Here is a 22542-nt window from a genome sequence, read left to right on the forward strand (position 1 = left end):
GCTGTGTTACGTAACGAACGAGGCCACGAACACGGACCTTGGCGAAACAGCGCAGCAGGCACAAGCAGCAATACTTCCCGCCGACAAGCAGGCGACAGGAGACTTGTTACAAACCCATTGTTTTCTAATAGTTGTTAAGACAGCAAAATCAGATACTACTTACATGGCGGACGTGTCGTCGAAAGGGGCGTAGGATACGATTTTAAAGGGAGCGGCAAGACAACAACAAAACTCGAATGCCAATATCTGGCAGTCACGGTATTTCGCCGAGTCCACGCGGACATATCCCTCATTGGCCAGTACTCGGTGCGGTTGCCATTTTATCACATAAAAGTGAGGTGGGCACCAGACTGACGTCGGTCGTACGTTCGTAATCAGGACATAAGTTGGTCTTCCTCGGCGATTGAAAACAACCGTTGGAATCCAACCCTTCGTCCGTCGCACCCACAAGTCATGCGTCGACTCACTGGGTTGTCGCCTGGGCAATTTGAACTCAGCGGTCATTCGACTTTCGATTGTTAACCCGTCTGGTGGTCCGCATGGGACATTTGGTCCGAACTCGGTCCTGGTCGGCGCATTACTTGATCGGATGAGTGGGATCACCATCTCATCGGGTAGCTTGACCGCCGAGTTGTACAGATCCAGACGGATCCCAGCTGGGATCATGAAGTCAGTGCCGAGAATCAAATCGACTCCTGCATGATGAGGCATTATCCACACTTCAAACTCGTATGCCACTTCCCAGCCGAGTGTCACCTTCACGACTGCTCGTGACGTTGGCACCATTCTGTATTTACTTATTCCTTGTATGTCGATTCGCTTATCTCGGCTGGCCACTCTCTTGAGACTCAGTTTCCTCGCGAAGTACTCACTAATCGCCGAGACATTTGCTCCGGTGTCCAATAATATCTTGGTCCTTCGGTCGTTCACTGCACCCAATACGAGAGCTCTCATTCTAACTCGGCGATCAAACGTCTGTGCTGACCACCATCCCAGCCGTTCTCCCGGAAGCAGCTTCATGAATCTGGTTCGATGCACCGCCTGGTCTGACTGCCGAGTTACACTTGCAATCGCTCGGTGGTTATCGTCTAACTCACCGAGCTCACGTTCAGCTCCGTCGATTTCACACATCCAATTGCCATCCCCTCTTCTTCCCTCGGACCGTCCTGCTTCACCTACGAAGGCAAACAAGAAGTTTGCCTCGACTGCAGGTTCAGCTGACTGTGGCAGCCCGGCATATTCCAACCCAGTCAGTGTTGGCGAGCCGCTGAGTTTAAATCACTCGGCGTGTAAAGGGTTTGCAGGTCTTCCGGCACTTGCGATTTGTCGACAGAGTTTTTCACGAACGCAGCCAACTTCTCGTACTGACGAAACAGCTCGCACTGGCCGACTTCATGGGCTTGTCTGCAGAATTTGCAGCGTCGCCGACAGTAGTGATCCGAGTGCCCCGTTCTTCCACAAGCTGCACAAGGTTCACGCTGTGAGTTGTCGCGTGATCCATCTCCACGGTTCGACTGTTCTCGTTGGTTGTACGGTCGCGGAGGTCGGTTCGCTGAGTTTTCCCAACTTCGATTCGAGCCTTTCTGGTCTCCCGCCGAGTTCTCTCGGCGGTCCGGTGTATTTCCCTTATCATTGGAAACGCCGGCGTCTATGTAGTCGTCGTCTTCCGCTGAGTGGTATCCTCCGGATTGGTCCTCATCATCCCATTCGTCTTCGGAGTTGTACGGACTCGGCGGGTTCTGGTCGAGGAGTTCTTCCCCGTCAGAGTCAGCGTCAACGACAGTGACTCGGCGGTCGCGGTTCTCTTCCTTGCGACTGCGCTTCTCATCTCGACGTCCATCTCGGCGTTCATCGCGACGGCTTTGCTACTTCCGCTTATCGTCTCGGCCTCGTGCGATCACGAGTCGGTCGCGTTGCTTCTTGCGCTTTTCACTGAGGATCCGACAATTGATTATCTGCTCCACCTTACTGATGTATTCCAACTGCAAGGGTACATCAAATCCATCACATCGTCATCACCACAAGGCAGCAAGAAGTGTTCGACATGGTCAGCCGCGTCGGCGCCACCCTTCTCGTACTGGATCTAGGCTGTCCGAGCATACCCGTTGAGTCGGATCAGGAAGTCGCAGATCAATTCGTTGACTTTACGTCTCGCCGAGTAGTAACGAGTGCGGGCGGATTGGTCGAACTGTGAGCAATAATAATCCAGGAACGCCTCGCTGAGTAGTTTTCAACGTCGCTGAGTCTTCTTCGGCAGCTGCCTGTACCAACTCTTCGTCGCGCGTCCCAAGCATAGCGAGAAAGGTTCACACCAGGCACTTTGGGGCATCCTGGTGCTCTTCATCTCGTAGATGAAACGCTTGAGCCACTGGAGCGACGCGTCAGAGCGGTAGCGCTTTCCTTCGAACTCAGCGATTTTGTCGAGTGAGGCGCGGGTTCGGACTTCTAGGTTCTTCTTCAGCCGCGTCAAAGCTCAAGTTTCGGATGTAGTCCTTCACGGTTTCTTCACGTTTTCCTCTCACGTCGAAGGCGTCGTCGTCTTCTTCATCCTCCTCGTAAGCTTCAGCCTCGTCTGCAGCGTCATACAATTCACGGTAACGACCAACATTCCGCTGTCCACGACTCGGCGCTCGCTGAGTCGGGTTTAGCTTCATTGGAGTCAGCATGTGGTAGTCTTCGAAGTACGGAGTCCCTTGCGTAGCGCGGAACACGTCACGTCTCTTCGTCTCCGGGGTCTTCGGCAAAGGAATCTTGCTTGGGTCTTCGGCGAGTGGTTTGAACTCGGCTACTCGGCTGTACACCTTCTTTGTTCCACCAGGGGCCTTCTCCAATCCAAACGCCACTCTCAACTTCTTTTTTCATTGCCAAAGCTCAGCTCCGCCACGGGTCAGACTCCAGTCGGACAGGATGAGGCTGTTTGGTCGGCTGTTGCACCGATATCCCATCGCCTTCAGCAGCAACACAGTTTCTTCCACCAACTGATTGATGTTGGCTGCACGCACCGGTTGAGTTAACTCGGGACCCAACATCGGCCACTTCGCCTGCGCCACCGCCACCGGCGCGAACATCATCATCCATTCCGATCTCGTTCTCATCTCCTCGCCGAGTTGAGCCAACTCTTTATTGGCGCTCGGTGTATCGGCGTTCCTCGTCGCTTTCGAAATAAGGGGCGGACGGTCCCCTTGAGCAACGCCATGTTCTTCATCATCTTCTTCATCGTCCGCATCTTCGTCGAGCTCGGCGGATAAGTTGCGCTGGGCAGGACGTGGGGCTCCCATGCGTCCCACCTGCAGCGTCAACTCTTCCACCTCGCCAAGTAGCTCGGCGGTAGTCTTCGTTTCTCCGAGCTCAGCGGTCTCGGCCTTCTCTTCATACTCTCCTTCACTTGCATCTCCGTTCTCGCTCTCCTGGTCTTGGCCATCCTCGTCGAACTGGACGGTTCGTCCCACCTCCATCAGCATGGCGATGAGTCGTTGATCCGCCGGTCCGACCCCGCGAGAGGCGATCCTCCAGCCGTCGCTGGGCTTCCGTCGCTCGGAGTTGCTGATCCCTTGACCATCTTCACTCTTCTCTTTCTCTTCTCTTCCTCTTAACTTGGTTAGCTGGCACCTATAAAAACAAGCACACACTCCTGTTCCCGGGTCGCGGCACCAGTTGTGGTGTAGTAGAACACACAAATACCGTCAGATGTGGATTCTTTACACAAACCACAACGAATCGCCGAGCTAGGTCGGCGGTTGTATGGCCTGCGCAGAGGGTGGTCCCCTCGCGGTCCGGCCCTTCCGGGACAGACGAGTGGCTCGCTTCCACTCGGTTCCGACTAACCAAGTCAGATCACTTCCGAGGCTCCGCCGAGTTTGATTCGGCTGAGCTCGTTCACAACCCTGTGCCCTCCACCAGAGGATGGACGACGGCGCGCGAGCGCTTTTACAGGTCACCGAGCGCAGAGGCTGCTCAGCTAGAAGTGTTACGGCACCCGGGCTATCCGACGTACCGGCCCGCTGAGTATGCGGGACTTTCTTTCGCGCGTAGCGAGACTTTGTCCTACCCGGACCGACCTAATCTCTTAGCGCTACCAGTCAATACCCTACAAGCTATGCCTTTCGAGTACTGACGGCAGGCATAATCCAGCCCTATGCAGGGACTTACCGGAAAAGTGTACACGTGTCTTGGACTAGGAAAATTCTGCTCTGTTATCTTCTGGGAGCCCTTTCGGCTCCCCCTATTTAATCCTATGCTTCTTATTAGTGAAATGTAGTCGTTTCGAATCCCTTCAGCTGAGTTCAGGCGACCGTTGAGCTCAGCGGCTATCCGGATAGCATATCCGGACAGATCGCCGAGTACCTACCGTGATCCTTTTTTCCTAAGCTCTGGGTTATCAGACCGAGCCGATTCTTGACCTAAAGTAGGTTGGCGTATGGTCGAATCTGGAAATCCCTACACCACACTCCACCCATGCCCAGAACATGTCCTCACAAGAACGCCACGTGGGGCAGTTCTCGGGCATAACCCAGGGGTATCCCCAAAGAGGATAGAGACCACCCCGGGTCTCGGGCTTCTTACGACAAGTCGTGAAGTCCTTAAGGGGGATGCGGTGTGGCGCGAGAAGCACACACCGAGCAGCCTCCATGTTGTCAACGAACAACTGTTCTTTCTGAACAAGGGCCCGTTCGTAGATGCCCCTAGAAGTGTGGCCGCCCACAAGGCCACGAGGAGCGACGAGAAGCTCTAAGAAGAGATCAGCCATAGAGCTCTCCTCGGGAGGCCAATACCCTCTTGAGTTGATGGCAGCTCCCTGGCTGACGGGTGCCACCGCCGAACCCCCACGCACACGCAGGGCAGCTTGGATTTCCTCCTGCTGCTGGTCGAGGTCATTCGAGACCTCCCGGGGCTCAGCGATAGCACCCTCCTCCTCCTCTTCTTCCTCCTTTTCCTCCTCTTCATCCGAGGAGTCGAAGATACTGTTGAGTCTCCGTCTCCTCGCGGAGTGGAGACTTAGAGGCTGTACACTTCTTTGAGGGCTTGGCGCCTTCAGCTTTAGAGGCCTTAGCACGCGCAAGACCCTCGGCAAGCGAGAGACGTTTGCGAGGATTCTCTTCCTCATCGTCACCGGCTTTGGGAGTGCCCTTAGCCTTGACGGCCGGACTCTCAGAGCGCACAGACGTTCTGGGCTTGTGACCACCTTGATCACTAACGAGCGACTGCACGCTGTCATCCTTGTGCTCACTGGGCACTGGACTGTGTCCTCCCACAGAGCCCGCAGGAGCATCGTGCGTGCTCTCGGACTCGGCTTCGTCCTCACTGCCAGAGTTGAACTCACGTTCCACGAACCGAGGGCTCGGACGATTGTCTGAGGCCGAGGGCGACGGACTGCGGCGCTTGCTTGCTCGCTTGCCCACAGCCACCCGAGGAACCGATCGCCTCGGAGGCCACCTGAGTAGCCTCCTTGAGTGCCGAGCCTTTGCCGTAAGGCTTAGTGCTCTTGGCTTGCGCCTTACCGGCAGCAGCCTTGGAGCGTTTCTTAGAACCGCTCTTTGCTGTGCCACGAGGCATGGTAACGGTCGAGTTAGAGACCTAGACGAAGAGCGCACAGGTTGCTGCTCGAGGCTCTAACTGTGAAGTGAGCCTCCGCCGCGCTCGCGCGGCCAAGTCGATGGTTTTTGACTTTGAGAATGAAAGTTTGTGACGAACATCTCTTCATTCTGATTGGTCGGTAAACCGAACCTAAGTGGGGGAGGATGTAACGGGGTACGTAGCCCTAAGTGTACCCTGGTTACATGAAGTGTGACACCTCACACTTCAGGTGTATGACACGTCATACTCCGGGATATTTGGTACAAGGTACCAAGGTCGTTTAAAGCCAACCATTGGTCAAACGACATTGCATTTCTATAGGTAACTTATAGTTTGTATTAAACCCCACACTTTATCTACCTATAAATATACTCAGTTTACAATCTACCTTATTTAGGTCACGTCGCTCTCTTTTAAATAAAGAGGGGGCCAGTGAACTGCCGTTCACTGAGAGTTTGTAGACTCTCGGAAGAATAACTTCCTTGCTGTGTGACCCCGTCACACTTTGCGCAAATTTGCTTAGCAGCAATTTTTACCAATTAGATCAGTCTGTGGGTTTGACGTGCGGTTCGGCAAAAAAGTGTAAATTTGGACAATACTACTGTACCGGTACATTGACAGTTTATTATACTTGCAAGCACATACTCCGTTCTCAACTGCTCTACGGCAGCATAGGACATGGCTCTTGAGGGTCCACGCTCAGTTGTTTGGCTTCCAGCAGACACGACTTGCAGCACGCCACAGTCACGGGATGACGTCGAGCAAACAAGCGGCGCTTCATGTGGCACTTGTTGCAGACACCTCGGAGACATACGCCACAGGTGCGGTGCGTAGCGCCTACGATGGACGCCATAGCTGGTTTCTTGGAGCACACGCAACACGGCTCAGCAGATGACTGTCGCCGAGAACGGGACTTCCTGTGGCCCTTCGAAAGCAAGCGAGTGGCATCGCAGCGATGACATTCGCGACCTCCGCTGAGAGACTGGACGCCGAATTGGAATACCCAGACGGGCTCGAATCTGTCGTCAGCTCAAAGTCCTCCAAGTCCAGCGTGGACAGGTCATCGATCGATGAAGAAACTGAATTATCAGCCTTCTGTAGTGCCACAAGAGTGAGACGCTTGGCTTTGGCGCTGTCCATGGCTCCGAGAACCGACAGCATCAAGGTGCAAGAAGAATTGTACACGAGGAATGACGGAATGTCACCACCCAAGTCGAACATCCCCTTGGCGTACACGTCAACAATGTGCGATCCCGGCACTTGGCGGTAAATGCAGCAGAACATCATGTGGGCTCGGATGACGTCGCTGTCCTCAGGAGGTGGTGGGCATCCAGCAAAGTCCACACTTTGGAGCAGATAGTACGCATACCGTTCACCCTGAGCATCGGTGCTAATCCCCATGGACTCGAGTGTGCATAGGTCGCGAAGTTTCATGATCTTCGCCTCCGACAAAGCATCAGCGAGATGCCATTTAAGCGAGAGTTGGCGATACGGATCCGTCGTCGAGGCTCCTTCGAGTTTGGCGAGCATTGCACAGTCAACATGACCCTTGCTTAAGTAGGGCAACGTTACTTGCATCTCCTCACGAGTCTTGGCGTGGACGCCATAGAGAGCGTCTTCAAGTTTTCCTGCAATGGATCCAACACAGAGAGCCATGGGTCGCTTGGACTGTGCGGCAGTACGGCCCTGCTCCGGTATCTTTGGAGCCCTGCGCTTGTAGATACTGATCTCGTTCTGACGCTTGAGCAGCTTCCAGTCGCGTTGGCCCAGCTCTGGACGCTTTGTGCGGTGGTATTCGCTCTCGTGGGCCAATGTTCGCGAGACGATACTGTGAGCGAGATGACGGAAGGCTTGAGTCTCACCATCAGGAAGCATCATCAAGGGAGTCTCCTTGGGTATTTCAACCGGAGAAGTTGTATATTTTGCTTGGTGAAGCAGCTCTTGTACATCTTCTGGGGCGGTGGCTCGCCGTGTTGCTTCGGGTGCTGGAAACGAAGGTTGAGCTGGCAGTGATTCCGCCATGACGGTGATTTCTAGTGAGCTTGCGATGGCAAGTGGAAAATTTCCGAGTGAGCTGGACTCGTTTGGTGCAAGAGCGAGTGGTCATTCTACCTTTGTAAGTTCTGTTTCTTAGCGGAGAGGTGATGGAGATACTTATAGGCGACGACATCTGCTTCCAATATGGCGCGCTGCGCTCAAACTGAGCTTGTTATGGGCTTTGCAACGCAAGCCGCAACTCGGCTGGCAGGTGACGTGCGCTCAGATTGAACAGACTTTGTGCCCAGAACGCCATGTGGCCTGGAACGCTGACAGCTTATCACCAAATGTTTTAAAGAAAAATGGCAGTTGATTCGGCGCCGACGGGATCAGAATGGACATTTATAATAATACACATATTATTAATAAGTGAACAGCCAGCTGCCTGCGAAGGTTATTAATCATTACTTCGGAGTACAGTGTACTTCGCAAACAAAGGAATCGTGGTTGACTCAACCTCCACCCCCGTGTCCCGGTGCTCACCTTCAGCATCCATGAGTCAGAACTGGACATGGATAGGGATGAAGCTTGCGTACCAGTTTTATTCTTGCCTGTGAGATGGCCGTGTAGCAGATGAATAAACATCTTCGCCAGCTACTGTACCGATTGTTGTGGAATACTGTAGAAGCGCTGTGAAACGAACTGCTTATCGGGTACAGCAACACAAGAGTTTGATGCTCTCAAAACTAATACTGAAAAGACACACTAGTTTACGAAGGTGCTCAAAGCATTCGTTGAATCAAAGCATCTGTGTCTCGACTTTCTCCCTATACCGAGACCACCGCCACGCAAATTCATGAAGCAGTTGCTTCGAAAAACAGAGCAAGCCAGCTGAATAACTGTCATCCGAGGAGCCTCTACCTCGCCAAAGCGACCACCTTAAGGTACAAACGATCTGGCCAAACAGATACAATTGCAGCTTCAGACTTGCCGATGTTGGAAGATGGCGGCTCAAAGAATGCCACACTCAACGTGGACACCACGTTCTACGCTCCTCGCGAGGACAGGGCACCCTCCGGGTCCTTCGTGTGAGTGAAATGCTCGTTTATTCCACACCAGCAACCAATAGCTAACACGAATTCATGTGCTTTCATTGTAGCGGGCACTTTGACAAGGTTGACATGATTGAGCCGTCTCCAAGCCTATACGATCACAGACCAGCACTGGCAGTCAACCACCGTCGTCTTGGCGTGGTTGGAATTGTGTCTATTCTGTACGTTTACCTCTGCGCTGGTCCCATCGGATCCGAGGCTGTTATTTCGGCAGGTGGGCCTCTCGTCGGTCTCTTGGGGTTCTTGCTTTACGCTCTCTTCGTTGCATTCCCGTTCGCCTACATTGTCGCTGAACTATGCTCAGCGTTTCCGGAAGATGGTGGATTCACAGTGTGGGTGTTGAACGCGTTCGGTCCCTTCTGGGCTTTCCAAGTGGGGTATTGGTCATGGGTGGCTGGTGTGTTGAGAGGAGCGTTGATGCCTGGAACACTATTGGGTCTACTCACTCGATACTACAACATCGAGATCAAGTCTTCCGTGACTACATACTTCATCAAGGCAGCAATTGGAATCCTCCTCGCCATCCCCACATTTCTGGGTACAACTGCCGTTGGCCGACTTAGTATCGTAGTCACTGGGGTAGTGATCCTTTGCTTTACCGTATTCACGGTTTGGGCGATTGTGGAGTCTTCCGATTTGGATAATGTGTTTGGGATACGACGAGAAAACATCGAATACGACGCAGATACACGCGACGTGGTTGCAACGGGTGAGGTGGCCATCCAATGGACGACTCTCCTTAATACGCTCTTCTTCAAGTTTAAAGGAATGAACAACGCCTCTGTCTTTGGCGGTGAAGTGCAGAATCCAGCTCATTCGTACGCTCGAGCGATTGCCTACACCTGCCTCCTCATCCTCTTCACGTACTTGATTCCAATGACTGCCGGCATCGTGTCGGATGCGCTACCCTGGTTCCTGCTTGATCGCGATTCGTTCCCCTTCTTCGCGTACTTCGTCGGTGGGAAGTTCCTGCGTACGCTGATTCAGATTGCGTCGTGCTGCGGGACGGCGGGTATGTGCATGGCAGCGTTGCACGTCAAGACTTTCCTCGTCAGTGGTATGGCTGATAACCGCCTTGCTCCGAGAGTATTGGCCAAACGCAGTGTTAGATTCCAGAGCCCAAGAAATGCTGCCTTGCTAACTCTCGTGCTCATGCTGGCGTTAATCAACCTGGATTTCGACAGCATGCTCATCATGACCAACGCCTATTCTGCCGGTGTCCAGCTAGTTATCATCGCTGCGATCATCAAACTGCGACGCGATTTGCCATACATCGCTCGTCCGACCAAAGTTCCAGGAGGGATTCCACTTCTATTCGCCATGGCAGTTGCACCAACGTTCATGTTCGGCTACATCACCTTCTACGCCCTCCGCAGCATGGTCTCCGCTATTCTCATGGTCGCCTTCTTCGTACCGGGGGTCGCTTATGCTGGCTATCGCTTCTACTACCTCCGTTCACTGGCATAACCTCTACTTTTGTAAGAATGGTTTGTTGAATGATGTAACAGAACACAATTCGCACTTGCATTCTGTAAGGATGGTGCCCCCTGGCCAACCATTTTTGTAATCAGCAGCTCCAACGTTTTTCACAATAGAAAACGTCCGTCACTGAGAACCGATGTCTTCGCTGACGCTGTCGCTACCGACGCCCCCTGCAGACGCCAAGGAGTCCAAGGTCGTGCTTGGCCTGGGCGGCTATTTCGCGCAGAAGCGCGTGGAGCCTGTGGGTCGCGCCTTCAACAAGCGCGCTCGTAACATGGCCCGCGGCCGTTCGGCCAGCTGCGAGGATTTGGACGAAGCCGCCCAGGCGCGCGACGCGCTGCGCAAGCAGGAGGAGTCGATTTTGCGCAAATACCGCCGCAGTATCCGCGGCAAGAACTTCCTGGACTTGACGATGTACCAGCAGTTGGGTCTGGCCGATGTGGGTTTTGACGTGACGGACGAACAGGTCAAGAAGGCCTACCACCGTGTGCTGATTGAGCACCACCCGGATAAAACGGGCAAGACGGAGAACGACCCCAACTATTTGGCCGTACAGAAGGCCTTTGCAACGCTTATGGACCCACAGAAGAAGCGCGCGTACGACTCGCAATGCGACTTTGACGAGTGGATCCCGACGGGCAACGAGAAGATCAAGGAGAACGATCCGAACGGCGAGGGCAAGAGCTTTTACGAGCTCTACGGCCCTGTGTTTACGGCAAACGCTCGTTTCAGCGAGAACAAGCCAGTGCCTGAGCTGGGCGGCGATAACAAGCCGATCGACGAGGTGTACGCCTTTTACGACTTCTGGAACAAATTCGACTCGTGGCGTGACTTTACGCACGACTCGGAGCACGACGTGGACTCGGCCGAACACCGCGACCACAAGCGCTGGATGGCCAAGAAGAACGAGGCTGCGGCCAAGAAGAAGAAGAAAAAAGAGTACGCTCGTCTGGCCAGTCTGGTAGACCGCGCGTTGGCCAACGATCCGCGTATCCGTCGCGTGAAGCAGGAGGAGAAGGACCGCAAGGCCCGTGCCAAACGCGAAAAGGAGGAGGCGGCCCAGCGTCTTATTGACGAGGAGAACCGCAAGAAGGAGGAGGCCGAACGTGCCGTTCAGGAGGCCGAAGAGAAGGTGAAGGAGGCGCGCAAGGACGCCAAGATGGCCAAGGACAAGCAGAAAAAGCTCTTCCGTAAGGTCAAGAAGGCCTTCCGCGAGCTCATGACGGCAGCCCACGAGCAGGGACTGGAGGGATCCATCGACGTCATCAAGACGGAGGACCTGTGCGAATCACTCGAAATGGAGGAGCTGCAGGCCCTCGTGGCCGCCTGCGGTGGTTCGGCCGACAAGCTGGACGCCTCTGGCCTGGCCGCCATGAACGACGCCCTGGCCAAGCTGTAAGGAAGTGACAGGTCGCTCATTTGATAGACCGCAAACACAGCAATCGAGCTGAGTGGAAAGAGCTTCATTAACATACAGGAAATATCCGTATTAAGTTGCAATTTTGTTCATTTTGGTGCCATTAGCGGTCTGCTCATGCTTCCGGGGACTAGTATTGACGACGGCCTGCACTGTCGTCCCCACGAAGATGGCCGAGACGCCGCGGATTGTGGCTTCACGAGTGATTTTGATCTTCTGGCCAGTCTTGTGGTCTTCCTGCCGCGCAAATTGGAGGCGCTTGCGAGGGGTGCAGGGTCTGTTGGCCGAAATACCACATGGGTAAGAAAAGAGTCTTTGAATCGCAAGCCATGCTGGCTGTAAGTATACCTGTATACCTGTCAGGAAGTGCTGCATCTTGCATGGTGTTGTTGGTGGAGGCTCTTCCTGGGCTTGCGGGTGGCTTGATCAGTTGGAAAATGCTACCATTAGCGGCTCAACTTGCTTCTCGATTAAGAAGTGTGCTGGCCGCTAAAGATATCTATATCCATCTTGGATGTCTTCCTCAGAACCGGAAGCTGTGGTCAATAATTTTATTAGAGAAGTTTCGGAGCCTCAAGCCATGGTTCATACGGGGCACCTGTGCATCATGATCGAAACTATTGGTAGACATCGGGGAGTTGCCACGAGAACACGGTACCGGTATCCGAGCGAATACAGTACTGCACCTCGTTTTCGCGGGGGTGGACCATATAGGATTTGCAAATAATTAGATATTAGCTTACAAACGTCAGCTCATTTGGATTCAGGATCATCACATCCGGGAGTTTATCAAAGGTCCAAGGGCGCCAAAACGGGGTGCAGTACTGTACGAGCTTTTGTGAGCCCTACAGTACCGGTAGGTACTGGTAAGCATTGCGTTGCTGCAACAATATTGCCGAAAGGCAATTAATAAAATCGCAATTCATTTTTATTACAAAATTGCCCAAAAGCAATCGTTCCCAGGCCAGTGAAAAAGCAGCGTCAACTGGTCACCATGGCGAGTGTCTTGTCCTTCTCGACGCCGCCAATGACCAACTAGCTAACCATCCGTGTCTGTCTAATAGGTACGCAAGAAACAATTTATCAACAAGAAGACAGCGCAGCACTTCCATGTGGTGCACCGCAGCCAGCGCGACCCCAAGACGAACGACCCGGAGGCGTCGAAGTACGTGCTTCTGTCTTCCAGCCAGCACGTAGAGCTGCGCTCCGACTCCGAGTCCGACGACGATGGCTCAGAACAGGACAGCGACGACGAGATGCCCGATCTCATCGACACTCTAGCGCCAGCTAAGAGCTCCAAACCCAAGCAGAGCAAGAGCAAGAGCAAGTCTGCTTTCCCTGTACGCAGAGTGAATTTCGGCGGCGTGGAGGCTGAGGACCTTGTGGACGAGAATGGTTTGCCTAGAGATGGATACGACTACGCGCAGCACATGAAAGAGATGGGCCAAGGCAAATTTTACTCGGCTACGAGTCGCTTTGACGCTGGGGAGGAGGCTCGAGCGCTGTCGAGGAAAGTGGATCTGCCCGATGATGCATTGCCCAGTGTTGAGGAGCAGGATCGACTACTGGATGCGATTACATTGACCACGGACGTTATGGACGACGATCTGAGAGAGGCGCTGGTGAACGACGAGGCCTTCGAGGAGCTAGACGACAATTTTGTGGTTCAGGCGGCTGAGGAGAACGCGGAGCAAGGAGGCACCGATGACTTTGACTATGACGCTCACATTGCCAAGCTCATGGAGGCAGCCAGCGGCGTCACTCCGCTGTATCGTGGCAACATTACGGACAGTGAGGAGGAAGAGTTTAGTGAGGACGAGGAGGAGTTCAGCAACGGGGAAGACGAACACGACGGTGTCGAGGCGCCTGAAGACCGTGACGAGGCTCAGCGAGTGCTGGACGAGCTGTTTGAGAAGACGCTGGCGGAGGAATACGACGATGAGCAGCTAGGTGAGCTGGAGGAGGACGATCCAGAGACTCGCGGCAAGGAGACGCTGGATGGAGAGCTGCTTGCTGCCATTGTGGAAGACTACGCGTTCGTTCAACAGGAACTGGCAGATGCTGAGGGCAAATTAGGCAACCCTCTGCGTGCGGGTAACCAACTTCAGAAGGTGCTGGAGGAGTGCGAGGCAGAACGTTTCGCTTACGAGTACGACGAGAATGCCGAGACGGAGGATGAAGAGGAGCCTGAGGGTCCCGTGGCGCGTGCTGAGCGTGAGGAGAAGGAGCTACAGGAATTGTTCGAACGCAACACGTATCTGCAGCGAGAGGAGCGTGAGAAGTGGGACTGCGAGACCATAGTGAGCACGTACTCGACCCTGGACAACCATCCGACAGTGCTGCGAGAGGAGGCGCCGACGCGTCGTAAGAAGAAGAAACAGCCAGCGGTGGTCAGTATTTCAGAGGGCGAAGACATCCGGAAGCAGAAGGTGACGCTGTCCCGTAAAACGGGAATGCCGCTGGGTGTGTTCGAGACAGCGGCGCCCAAGGCGAACAAGCAGCACCAGCAGCCGCAGCAGCCGGAGACCAGTCGAAGGCTGAAAGGCGAGACCAAGGAAGAGAAGCGCGCGCGTAAAGCAGCTGTCAAGATGGACAAGATGGCTCGACGTGCCGAGAAGAAGGAGACCAAGTTGGCGTTCAAGGAGGAGGAGGCGCGTCAGTCCACGCAGACGGTGGCCGGCCGCGTGTCCGTCTTCAAGTACTAACAACGTAAGATAGCCAGCAGCAAACGATCTGATTTTTGACAGTGTACATTTCAGTGTGATTCCAGAGCTGTGGCTCGCTCTTCTGTCTGCAAGAGAGCTACAGGAGTACTGTAATGATGATTCACAATGTGAACATGGCGGCATGGAGATCTACTCGCAGTGCGTATTACATTAAGGAGCCTTTCCCGCGGCTGAACAGCAGCCAGAGAGCGCCGACGGCGAGGAACTAGCTTGGTGGATTCACATGCGGTTTCCTTTGTTGGTTTATCATCTTGATCTTGTTTCGTTCCCTTTAGCTCTGCTGCTCTTACCCTACGTCGCCTACGTCCTACTTTACATACCTGTCCTAATCCTCGCCTTAATGACTTGCTAACTTAATTCCTGCCTACATCCTACGACACTTGGGAGTCATAACGGGGACGAATGATGAAGAAACCTTGTTTTGGACCTTCCCATAAGGGGGGCCGCCTTCTCGTGGACGGGAGGGGACAGACTTAGGCTGAGCAGCGTCGCTGGGTTATAAATATTCAGCATCACGTCTTCGTCTATCGGTCGGTCTGTACGTCATCCATGCTTGTCTAAAAGCATAAGTCCAGCCACGGCATCACGTCCTCCTCGTCGTTCAACGGCGACAGTGGCACTTCCCAAGCACCTGGCTCCACATTGGCCAGATCCATCAGCACCTCGTCCTCAAAGCTCGCCGACTCGTTGTCCTCCTGGCTCGTCAGCACAGGCGACGGCTCCAGACTCTGCGGATCGTCGAGCTTCAGACAGTCGCGCGAGACCATCGCGCACTTGTTCTGGTTCATGCCGCTGCACATTCGGTCGTCGATTTGGTCAGGTGTGATGCTGCAATCGTCTGTGAGAAAGTCTTGGATGTCAATGTCCAACGGCGCAGACAAGACGCTCGACGTCTTGGGGAGCGACAAGCTCGTGTCCATCAAGTCGCCGAAAAGCAGCTCGTTCTTCATGTTGAGTGCCGACGGCAATGGGTACGCATGGTCCATGTCCTTCTTCATCAGGCCGTCGCTCAGGTACGATCCACCTAGGTCAACAGAGGGCGGACAGGCCATGACCATGGCGGGCTTCAGTGCCGGTGACATGTTGTCCAAAGCGACAGGCTTGGCCATGGGCGAGTAGCAGGCGGCGAGGCCCAGAGGCGTCGGCGTCAACGTCGGCGTCTGAGCGCCGCTCATGGGGGTCAAGTGGACGACTGACGGCGAGTGTTGCTCGGGCGCCTTGCTGTTTGTGTTGGCCAGGGGGTCGAACCACGGATCTTTGGCCTTGCCAGCTCCGCGTCGCTTGATGTGGACGAGCAGGTCGGGGCGGCCCTTCCGGAAGAAAGAGTGTTGGTAGATGGTGAGCTGGCCCTCCTGCACGCGGTAGAAGCTGTAGAAGTTCAACTGGCGGATCAAACTCGAGAAGCGGCGGTGGCGGAAGTACTTGGGTAGACAGTGCTCTGCCATCATTTTGGGGTCTACGATGCAGAACGCGCTGCCACCTACAAGGCAAAAGGAGAAACGATACGGTCAGACCAACTTCAACCGTAGATAAGGGAAAACCATGACTGCAGATATCACACTGCAGATATCACACCTCGACACCACGAAACGATCGTGGAAGGCTCTGTGTCGACCATGCGGTACAGTTTGCTCACAAAAGACCCGGAGCTGCAACACTCGCGTGGTACCGAGCAATTGTCGCCGAAGTGCTGCATGCTCTGGGCGCGTGGGCGGCGGTTGCCGGCGGGTGCACTGGGCACGAGCGCGGTGATGCTACTGGGCGAGGCATCCATCATGCTGCTGCTGTGTATGCTGTGGTGATGTGTTTTCTGTGGCGTTAGGCGCCTCTGTTTGCTCTGTGTTGCTGTTGCTTGCTGCTTGAGTGAACGCAAGTGACTCGCGGCTTGGCTGTCTTTTTGCTAAGTGAGGCAGCTTGCAGCAAAAATTCAGTGAGCAGCTGGCAGTTTCGCCCTTTTTTGCCAATCACAGCACGATAATCAGGGTTTTGGCCAATCGCGGGATTAGATCGCCCATCTTCAATATCGCTTGTAGCCTTCTCTAATTGGCCGAAATAGTTGAAGCGATAGGGCGGTGGTCAGAATAGTACAATCAGGGCTAGGAATCCACAATCACATTCATACCCAACATATAATAATACATTGGCTGCTTTAAGTATTCTAGAGTATTCTCAAACAAAGGGACATTGAATGTCGTATTTTGATCTAATTAAAAAAGGAAGTATTATTAATAGTTAAAGTTCTATTTTGCTAAATAGATCTTTTAATACTACGTACAGAGTAATCTGCGACATGTGCGACATTGTGTCATGCCACGTATGGATTGGTTGAAAAAGCATTCGAAGCGCGTTCAGCCAATCGCAAGACGTCACCTTCACTCGCAGCACCCCTTTCCCAGGCTGGTTCATACATGATGTTGCATCCTACTGAGTACAAGTGTAAACCAGCATTCTATGCGGTTAGGTCTAACGGGGCAGCCCTAGTCAAAGCAAGTCAAACTGAAGTGTATCTTCCGACCTCTTCTTTAAAGTGATGGGTCATACATAATGGTAGATGGCTACATGTACCATTATGTAGCCATCTAAATGGCTACCATTATGTAGCCATCTAAGACCCATCACTTTCCTACATAATGGTAGCCATCTAACAGTACAGGTACTGTACTGTGCTCAACTTGCTGCCAGCGAGCAAGTTGCTGGAGACCGACGTGGATGTGAGCAAGTGAAGCGCCGTAGCTTTTCGCCAGATTAAAGTAGGGATGCAGTTCTTCGCTGCCGTCCGTGTGCTTGACTTCGACGCCTCCGATCGGGCTGCCCAGCCTTGGCCCCAAGTGTAGCTTCTGTACACTTTGATTGGGCACGAGCGTAATTAAAAAAGTGCAAGTCCTGTTCAGTACTGAATACATGAAAGTCGAAGCGGATACCCTCGCCTTCAGTGTCCGTTGTCTACTGCGCCGTCAATGGAATCATGGTGGTGTCGGCTGATGATCGCTACAAGGAACGGACAGCGGCGCAGCCTCACCAGCAATTTCATGAGTGAATCGCCGTTTCAAGAGCGGACAACTACGTCGGACTGTCTCGGATAGAGGCGTGTGTCGCAGTAGAACAGCAAGACGAATCAAAATGGATTTTGAGCTTACTTGCAGCCAATTTCTTACAAAAAGCAAAAAGTATTTTCCGTGCCTCGTCTCACAGTACAGGCAGCTCATTACTGCTGTTCGGTCAGCTCCTTGGCTAGCGCCACGTAGTCGACCTCCTTTCTCACGCGCTTGCTCCGCAAATTTGCCAGCATTGCCGAGACCTCAGTCTTACTGCGCTTCTTCGTCTGCAGCATCGTCACGCCCGCAGACGTTGCTGCAGTTGGCTCTAAATAATTAGCCAGCAATGCCTGCTCGTGTGCAGCCTCCTTGGCGATCTCGTCCTCGTCCCAGAGCTCTTGTGCTGGGTTGATAAGCGCACGTGTGTGGGCTGCCACGCTACGTGCGAAGGGCGAGATGATACGTCCGTGGAAGTTGTAGCCTCCCTCCAGCACTGAGACGAGTCGGCCATCACAGCAGCTGTTGGCCACTCGCTTGACGTGGCTCACAAGCCACTCGTAGTCTTGCTCCAATAGCGACACATAGCCCCAGTTAACGAGCTCCTTCTTGTGCGCGTCAAAGCCCGCCGACAAGAAGATGAGATCCGGATTAAACTCGCGCAGTTTGGGCAAAATCCGATCCCTGAAGGCGCTGCGCCACTTGAGACGCGAAGCAGACGCGCCTTCATGGCAAAAGGGCAGACCTTCGTCCCAGATCACAGGGCCCTCTTTCAAACCAGAGACACCCGAGCCAGGATAGAACCAGCCCTGCGTCTCCCCTTTGCCCAGCTCCTCCTTATTCTCTGGGTCCTTGTGTCCATATCCGTGTACCGAACAGAAGAATACGTTCTCCGAGTCATCGTCGCTGCGCCAGGGCTTGTATTGATGCACGACTTGCTTGCCAGTACCGTAAGGTGTCTCGAACTCAATCTCTTTCGTAGACGGCACCAGCTGTCGCACAATTTCTTCTGTTCCGTTGCCGTGATGCACGTCAAAGTCCAAGATGGCTACCTTATTGATCCCGCGATGCTTGAAATGTGCACGTGCGTAAGCTGCACCGACAGCCACATTATTGAACAGACAGAAGCCAAGACTTCCTTCGGGATCATTCTCACACACCACTTTACCCACAGGCCCAGCGTGATGTCCAGGAGGCCGCACGATGCAGAACGCATTCCTGCACTTACCGGCTACAACCTCGTCCACTGCCTTGCACACTGCTCCAGCGGCACGGGTGGCTGCATCGAAGGAACGAACCGACAATGCTGTGTCGAAATCTAAAGAAAAGGTTGCATGACACTCTTCAGCGTCGTCAATACCGCTATAAGACGTTGACTTGAGTTGGTCATGCCTTGCGCCATCGTTCCTAGATACAACAGGTGTCTTGCTCATAACTGACGCAGCGAGAGAGGCACATTTGTGACGCACGCGATCGACGTAGTGATACTCGTGAACTCGCAGAATCTCGGCAATATCTGCACGTTCAATATCATGATCCCACTTCACATTTGGCCTCTGGAACTCGCGTGATCGCAGGATACCAAACACTGGGTCCACCAGGGTGTTCATCCGCTCCGGGTTTTCTGGTGGAGGGTCGGGTCCACCTCGACGATGATATGACATGGGCAAATGCCTCCACACTTCAGGGTGGAACAAGAATCTCGTCTGGTCTTTAGAAGCGACATCTTCCTTGTGATCAGCTGGCTCTGTAACGCTCTCATCTGCTTCTGCTGCCACCAAACGCCTTTCAAGCCCATCGAATCCACACTTGTGAGCCACTTGACCTGCTGTGTATCCATGTGTGTCTTTCAATGCGAAATTTGCAGCGACATCTCGAGGTGAACTGCGCAGGATCTCCACGCCCTCGGCAAAACCTGCAACAGCGGCAATATGCGCCGGAGTCTGAAGCAGAGACGTTATGGGATTCACGTCCACTTTGTATCCATTTACCAACTTTCTTGCTGACGCAGCGGATCGGTACTTCATGGCTTCATGCAGCGCCCGGAATCCCACTTTGTTGCCCTTCTCCAGCAGCGTCTCGAGCTTCAGCGGCTTCTTCTTCTTCTCGCCATCGACACCTGCCCTCTCTTCAGTCTGTCTAGCAGCCAAGTGTCGACTGTAGAATGAGGCCAGTACGTCCATACACGTGACGAGGTCATACCGAGCACACAGATGAAAGACTGTGTTGCCCTCTTCGTCTCTCGCTGCCACCTTTTCGAACAGCAGCGATCGCACATCGTCGCCATAGAAGCCTCCGTCTGTGGACTGCTTGTCCTCACTGAAGAGCTCATTAATCAGTTGTCCACTGAACGAGGCGTTAATGGACCCAACTCGCAAGATCAAGTGCAGGAAGGGAGTGCCAAAGTCTCCCCCTTTCAGTCGCAACATGGCGCTCGTGAGTGCTGGCGAATAGCGCAGCAGATGCAGCGCACAGTCTGCCTGTTGATGGATCACAGCGACGTGTAGTGGTAGGAAGCCCATATCGTCCTTCTCGAGTAGACTTGTCTCGATCGAGAGGACGCTCAGACGCGGAGGCGGCTCGGAGCACTCGGAGGGCAACGGCAAAACGGAGCGCAAACGATCCACGCGACCTTGCTCAGCCAGGTTGTGCAGCAGATACACATCTTCTTCATCATCATCATAGTCGCCGTCCTCTTCCGGGGAACCCCTGGGTGCCGCGTATGGCGACGTGTCCGCAGCCGCTTGAGAGCTCTCCTCCATCTGCTGAGACGCGAAAATGCAGCTTTATCCACCAATGAGGGTTCGCAAAAGGCAAGCTCTTTCCAGTGTGAAAAACCAACATAATATTTGCTAAAGTGCACGCCAAAACTAAATGCGCACTCGAAAATTTTCGATTTCTCTCCAGGTAAGCAGCGTCAGACGCGCTTGGGTTCCGAGATCCTTTAGAACCCCAAGGATCCGGTGTATCCTTGGGTGACGGAGTATGCGGACGTGGTAAACAAACATTTACCGACCCAACTCCCACCGGATCGAGGCATACGGCATGAGATCGATCTCGCGCCTGGCACAAAGTACTGTGTCACGAGACAATGGCCTCTTCCACGCGAATAGTGCGAGGTCATCGATCCCTTATTCGCTGCGAGAGCGAAGGCGGGCATGGTGCGGGAGTCGAAATTCCCGCACTCGACGCCAACTTTCTGCGTTCGAAAGCCGAACGGGAAGTGGCGTCTAGTTCACGTGTAACGGACCAGGTATTTACTCCGTTACTGGCTTACACTATAGAGTTGAGGAAGCTCGCAATAGGACGACTGAATCTTAGCTTTAGGAAAAATCTACTATGACGTTATTTTAGGACCAAGGCCACAGCCTTGGCCACTCAAATACACGTCATAGTCCAAATGGCTAATAATGGGTCTGGCTCCCCATATATCAGCCAATGCCATGACAACATTTCAGCACACGCTAGTCGTATGCTGATGCACCTACTTATGTAGAGAAATCTACCTACTTATGTAATGGAGGGGCCCATTACATTTCCCCCTCTTAAAGTTGTACTTACGCAACATAAGCAGCGGGCGAAGAACAAATCAATCTACGTGAGGATGGCGAACGGGGACTTGGCTAGCGGGCGAAGCGAACCGGGGACATCTCCTGCGGAGCGCAGGAGTGACACAACTCAACTTGCGGAGAACTTGACTAGCAACATGATGGATCAACAGCGGACGGGAACACCGACGACGGCGACGTCGTCAACAGCAGCAGCACGCGCGTGATGAACGATCAGCCCCGGGCATGGGTTCTCTATGATTGTAACGGGGTACGTAGCCCTAAGTGTACCCTGGTTACATGAAGTGTGACACGTCACACTTAGGGATATTTGGTACTAGGTATCAAGGTCGTCCAAAGCGAACCATTGGTTGATGTCATTGCATTTCTATAGGTGCTTTTATAGTTTGTATTAAACCCAATTTTTATCTACCTATATTTATACTCAGTTTACATTCTACCTTAAATAGGTCACTTCGCTCTCTTTTGATAAAGAGGGGACCTGTGAACTGCCGCTCACTGAGAGTTTGTATACTCTCAGAAGCTAACTTCCTATAGCGCAAGGTGCTGTGTGACCCCGTCACACTTGGTAGCACTCGTAGTCAATCCAGGCCACCGCGGGTAGACTACTTGAACCTCTCCGAAGTTCGTTGCCATGGATAGGAGCGACTTCTCCCATCTGAATGTGGTGTAGTGATTTCTCCGTGGTTGCGGATTATCACCCGTCGACAAAGACGTGACACCGCCCAAGTTGTTCAAGCGACGAACCCTCGGTCGGGTGATGTACGGAGACGCCAAGGTGCAAGGGACTCGACGGCGTCACCTCCGAGTTTTCAACAAATATCGGATACGGCCCTATGTCACTGAATCCAGGCTGTCCTTATTATTAATAATGGACTGGCCGGATTCGCATTCAGCGGACCATCTACGGTACGAACCCTCAGTGGCGGTTGGGATGAGTTCGCGGAATACTCAGCGACCTTTGGAAGACACGTTAACCGTCTGGGACAGGGCGCGGACCGTTAAAGATGCTCATGCGACAGTGCAGACGACGCTTGGCATGCAAGAAGATCCATAACGGATCATTGTTCACTTGATATTTGTATACTTGATTAGGACTTCTTATTAGGAATAGACCCGAAAGGGTAAGCTTAAATACAGAACAGAATTTCCACTCAAGCACACAGAGCGACGTCCGGCTTCCAGGTAAGCGTCAGGTCAAGCTTGTTTGAGTGTGTTATGCCTGTCGGTGAACTCGAAGCTCTGTAGCGAGGGTTCATTCGGCAAGGCCAAGAGACTTTGTGTATTGGCCGATTATTATCGGGAGGTTTTACGTGACGGCTTATTGTTGCCTATTTGCACGACTGGGAGTGCTTGAATTGCCTCCCTTTTATTTCTTCCAGCCGAGTGTTGAACACTCGGTGATCTCGTAAAAGGCTTACCCGTGCCTGGTACCCTTCCGCTGTTGGGACCACGAGGATTCAAAACACCTGCTAGCTTTGCTCGTGCTAGTAGCGTGTTCTTATTCTACTGGTTAGCCTATATAAGTAGTTTACAAGGTCCAGTTTGTCCCGGTGCAAGGGCAGAACTGGGGTCTTCAGGTCCGCCCGAACGATCGTTTACTATCCTAGTAGACGTATTGTTGTGGGAACATCCTAACTACATCTGTAGCTA

At 53.3% G+C, this 22542-nt stretch overlaps 6 protein-coding genes across 6 annotated transcripts; 3 read left to right on the plus strand and 3 right to left on the minus strand.

The window, feature by feature from the left end:
- Window positions 1-6176: 6176 nt before the first annotated feature.
- On the minus strand, window positions 6177-7883 carry PITG_08232 (uncharacterized protein; the record flags this gene model as incomplete). Its single annotated transcript, XM_002904341.1, has 1 exon — window positions 6177-7883. The coding sequence occupies one exon, from the start codon at window positions 7594-7596 to the stop codon at window positions 6412-6414; it is 1185 nt and encodes a 394-aa protein (XP_002904387.1).
- Window positions 7884-9722: 1839 nt separating this feature from the next.
- Window positions 9723-10130, plus strand: PITG_08233 (uncharacterized protein; the record flags this gene model as incomplete). Its single annotated transcript, XM_002904342.1, has 1 exon — window positions 9723-10130. The coding sequence occupies one exon, from the start codon at window positions 9723-9725 to the stop codon at window positions 10128-10130; it is 408 nt and encodes a 135-aa protein (XP_002904388.1).
- A 151-nt stretch (window positions 10131-10281) lies between these two features.
- On the plus strand, window positions 10282-11544 carry PITG_08234 (DnaJ subfamily C member 2 protein; the record flags this gene model as incomplete). The annotated part of the gene is made up of 1 exon (XM_002904343.1): window positions 10282-11544. One exon carries the CDS (start codon window positions 10282-10284, stop codon window positions 11542-11544), a length of 1263 nt encoding a protein of 420 aa, XP_002904389.1.
- Window positions 11545-12524: 980 nt separating this feature from the next.
- On the plus strand, window positions 12525-14308 carry PITG_08235 (uncharacterized protein; the record flags this gene model as incomplete). Its single annotated transcript, XM_002904344.1, has 2 exons — window positions 12525-12559; window positions 12627-14308. One exon carries the CDS (start codon window positions 13002-13004, stop codon window positions 14265-14267), a length of 1266 nt encoding a protein of 421 aa, XP_002904390.1.
- A 321-nt stretch (window positions 14309-14629) lies between these two features.
- PITG_08236 (uncharacterized protein) lies at window positions 14630-16173 on the minus strand (the record flags this gene model as incomplete). Its single annotated transcript, XM_002904345.1, has 2 exons — window positions 14630-15768; window positions 15864-16173. The coding sequence occupies 2 exons, from the start codon at window positions 16063-16065 to the stop codon at window positions 14846-14848; spliced, it is 1125 nt and encodes a 374-aa protein (XP_002904391.1).
- Window positions 16174-17493: 1320 nt separating this feature from the next.
- PITG_08237 (histone deacetylase, putative) lies at window positions 17494-20082 on the minus strand (the record flags this gene model as incomplete). The annotated part of the gene is made up of 1 exon (XM_002904346.1): window positions 17494-20082. The coding sequence occupies one exon, from the start codon at window positions 20080-20082 to the stop codon at window positions 17494-17496; it is 2589 nt and encodes an 862-aa protein (XP_002904392.1).
- Between the last annotated feature and the right edge of the window lie 2460 nt (window positions 20083-22542).

The sequence above is a fragment of the Phytophthora infestans genome, genomic scaffold (genome assembly GCF_000142945.1).
Source record: "Phytophthora infestans T30-4 supercont1.12 genomic scaffold, whole genome shotgun sequence".
Taxonomy (NCBI): domain Eukaryota; phylum Oomycota; class Peronosporomycetes; order Peronosporales; family Peronosporaceae; genus Phytophthora; species Phytophthora infestans.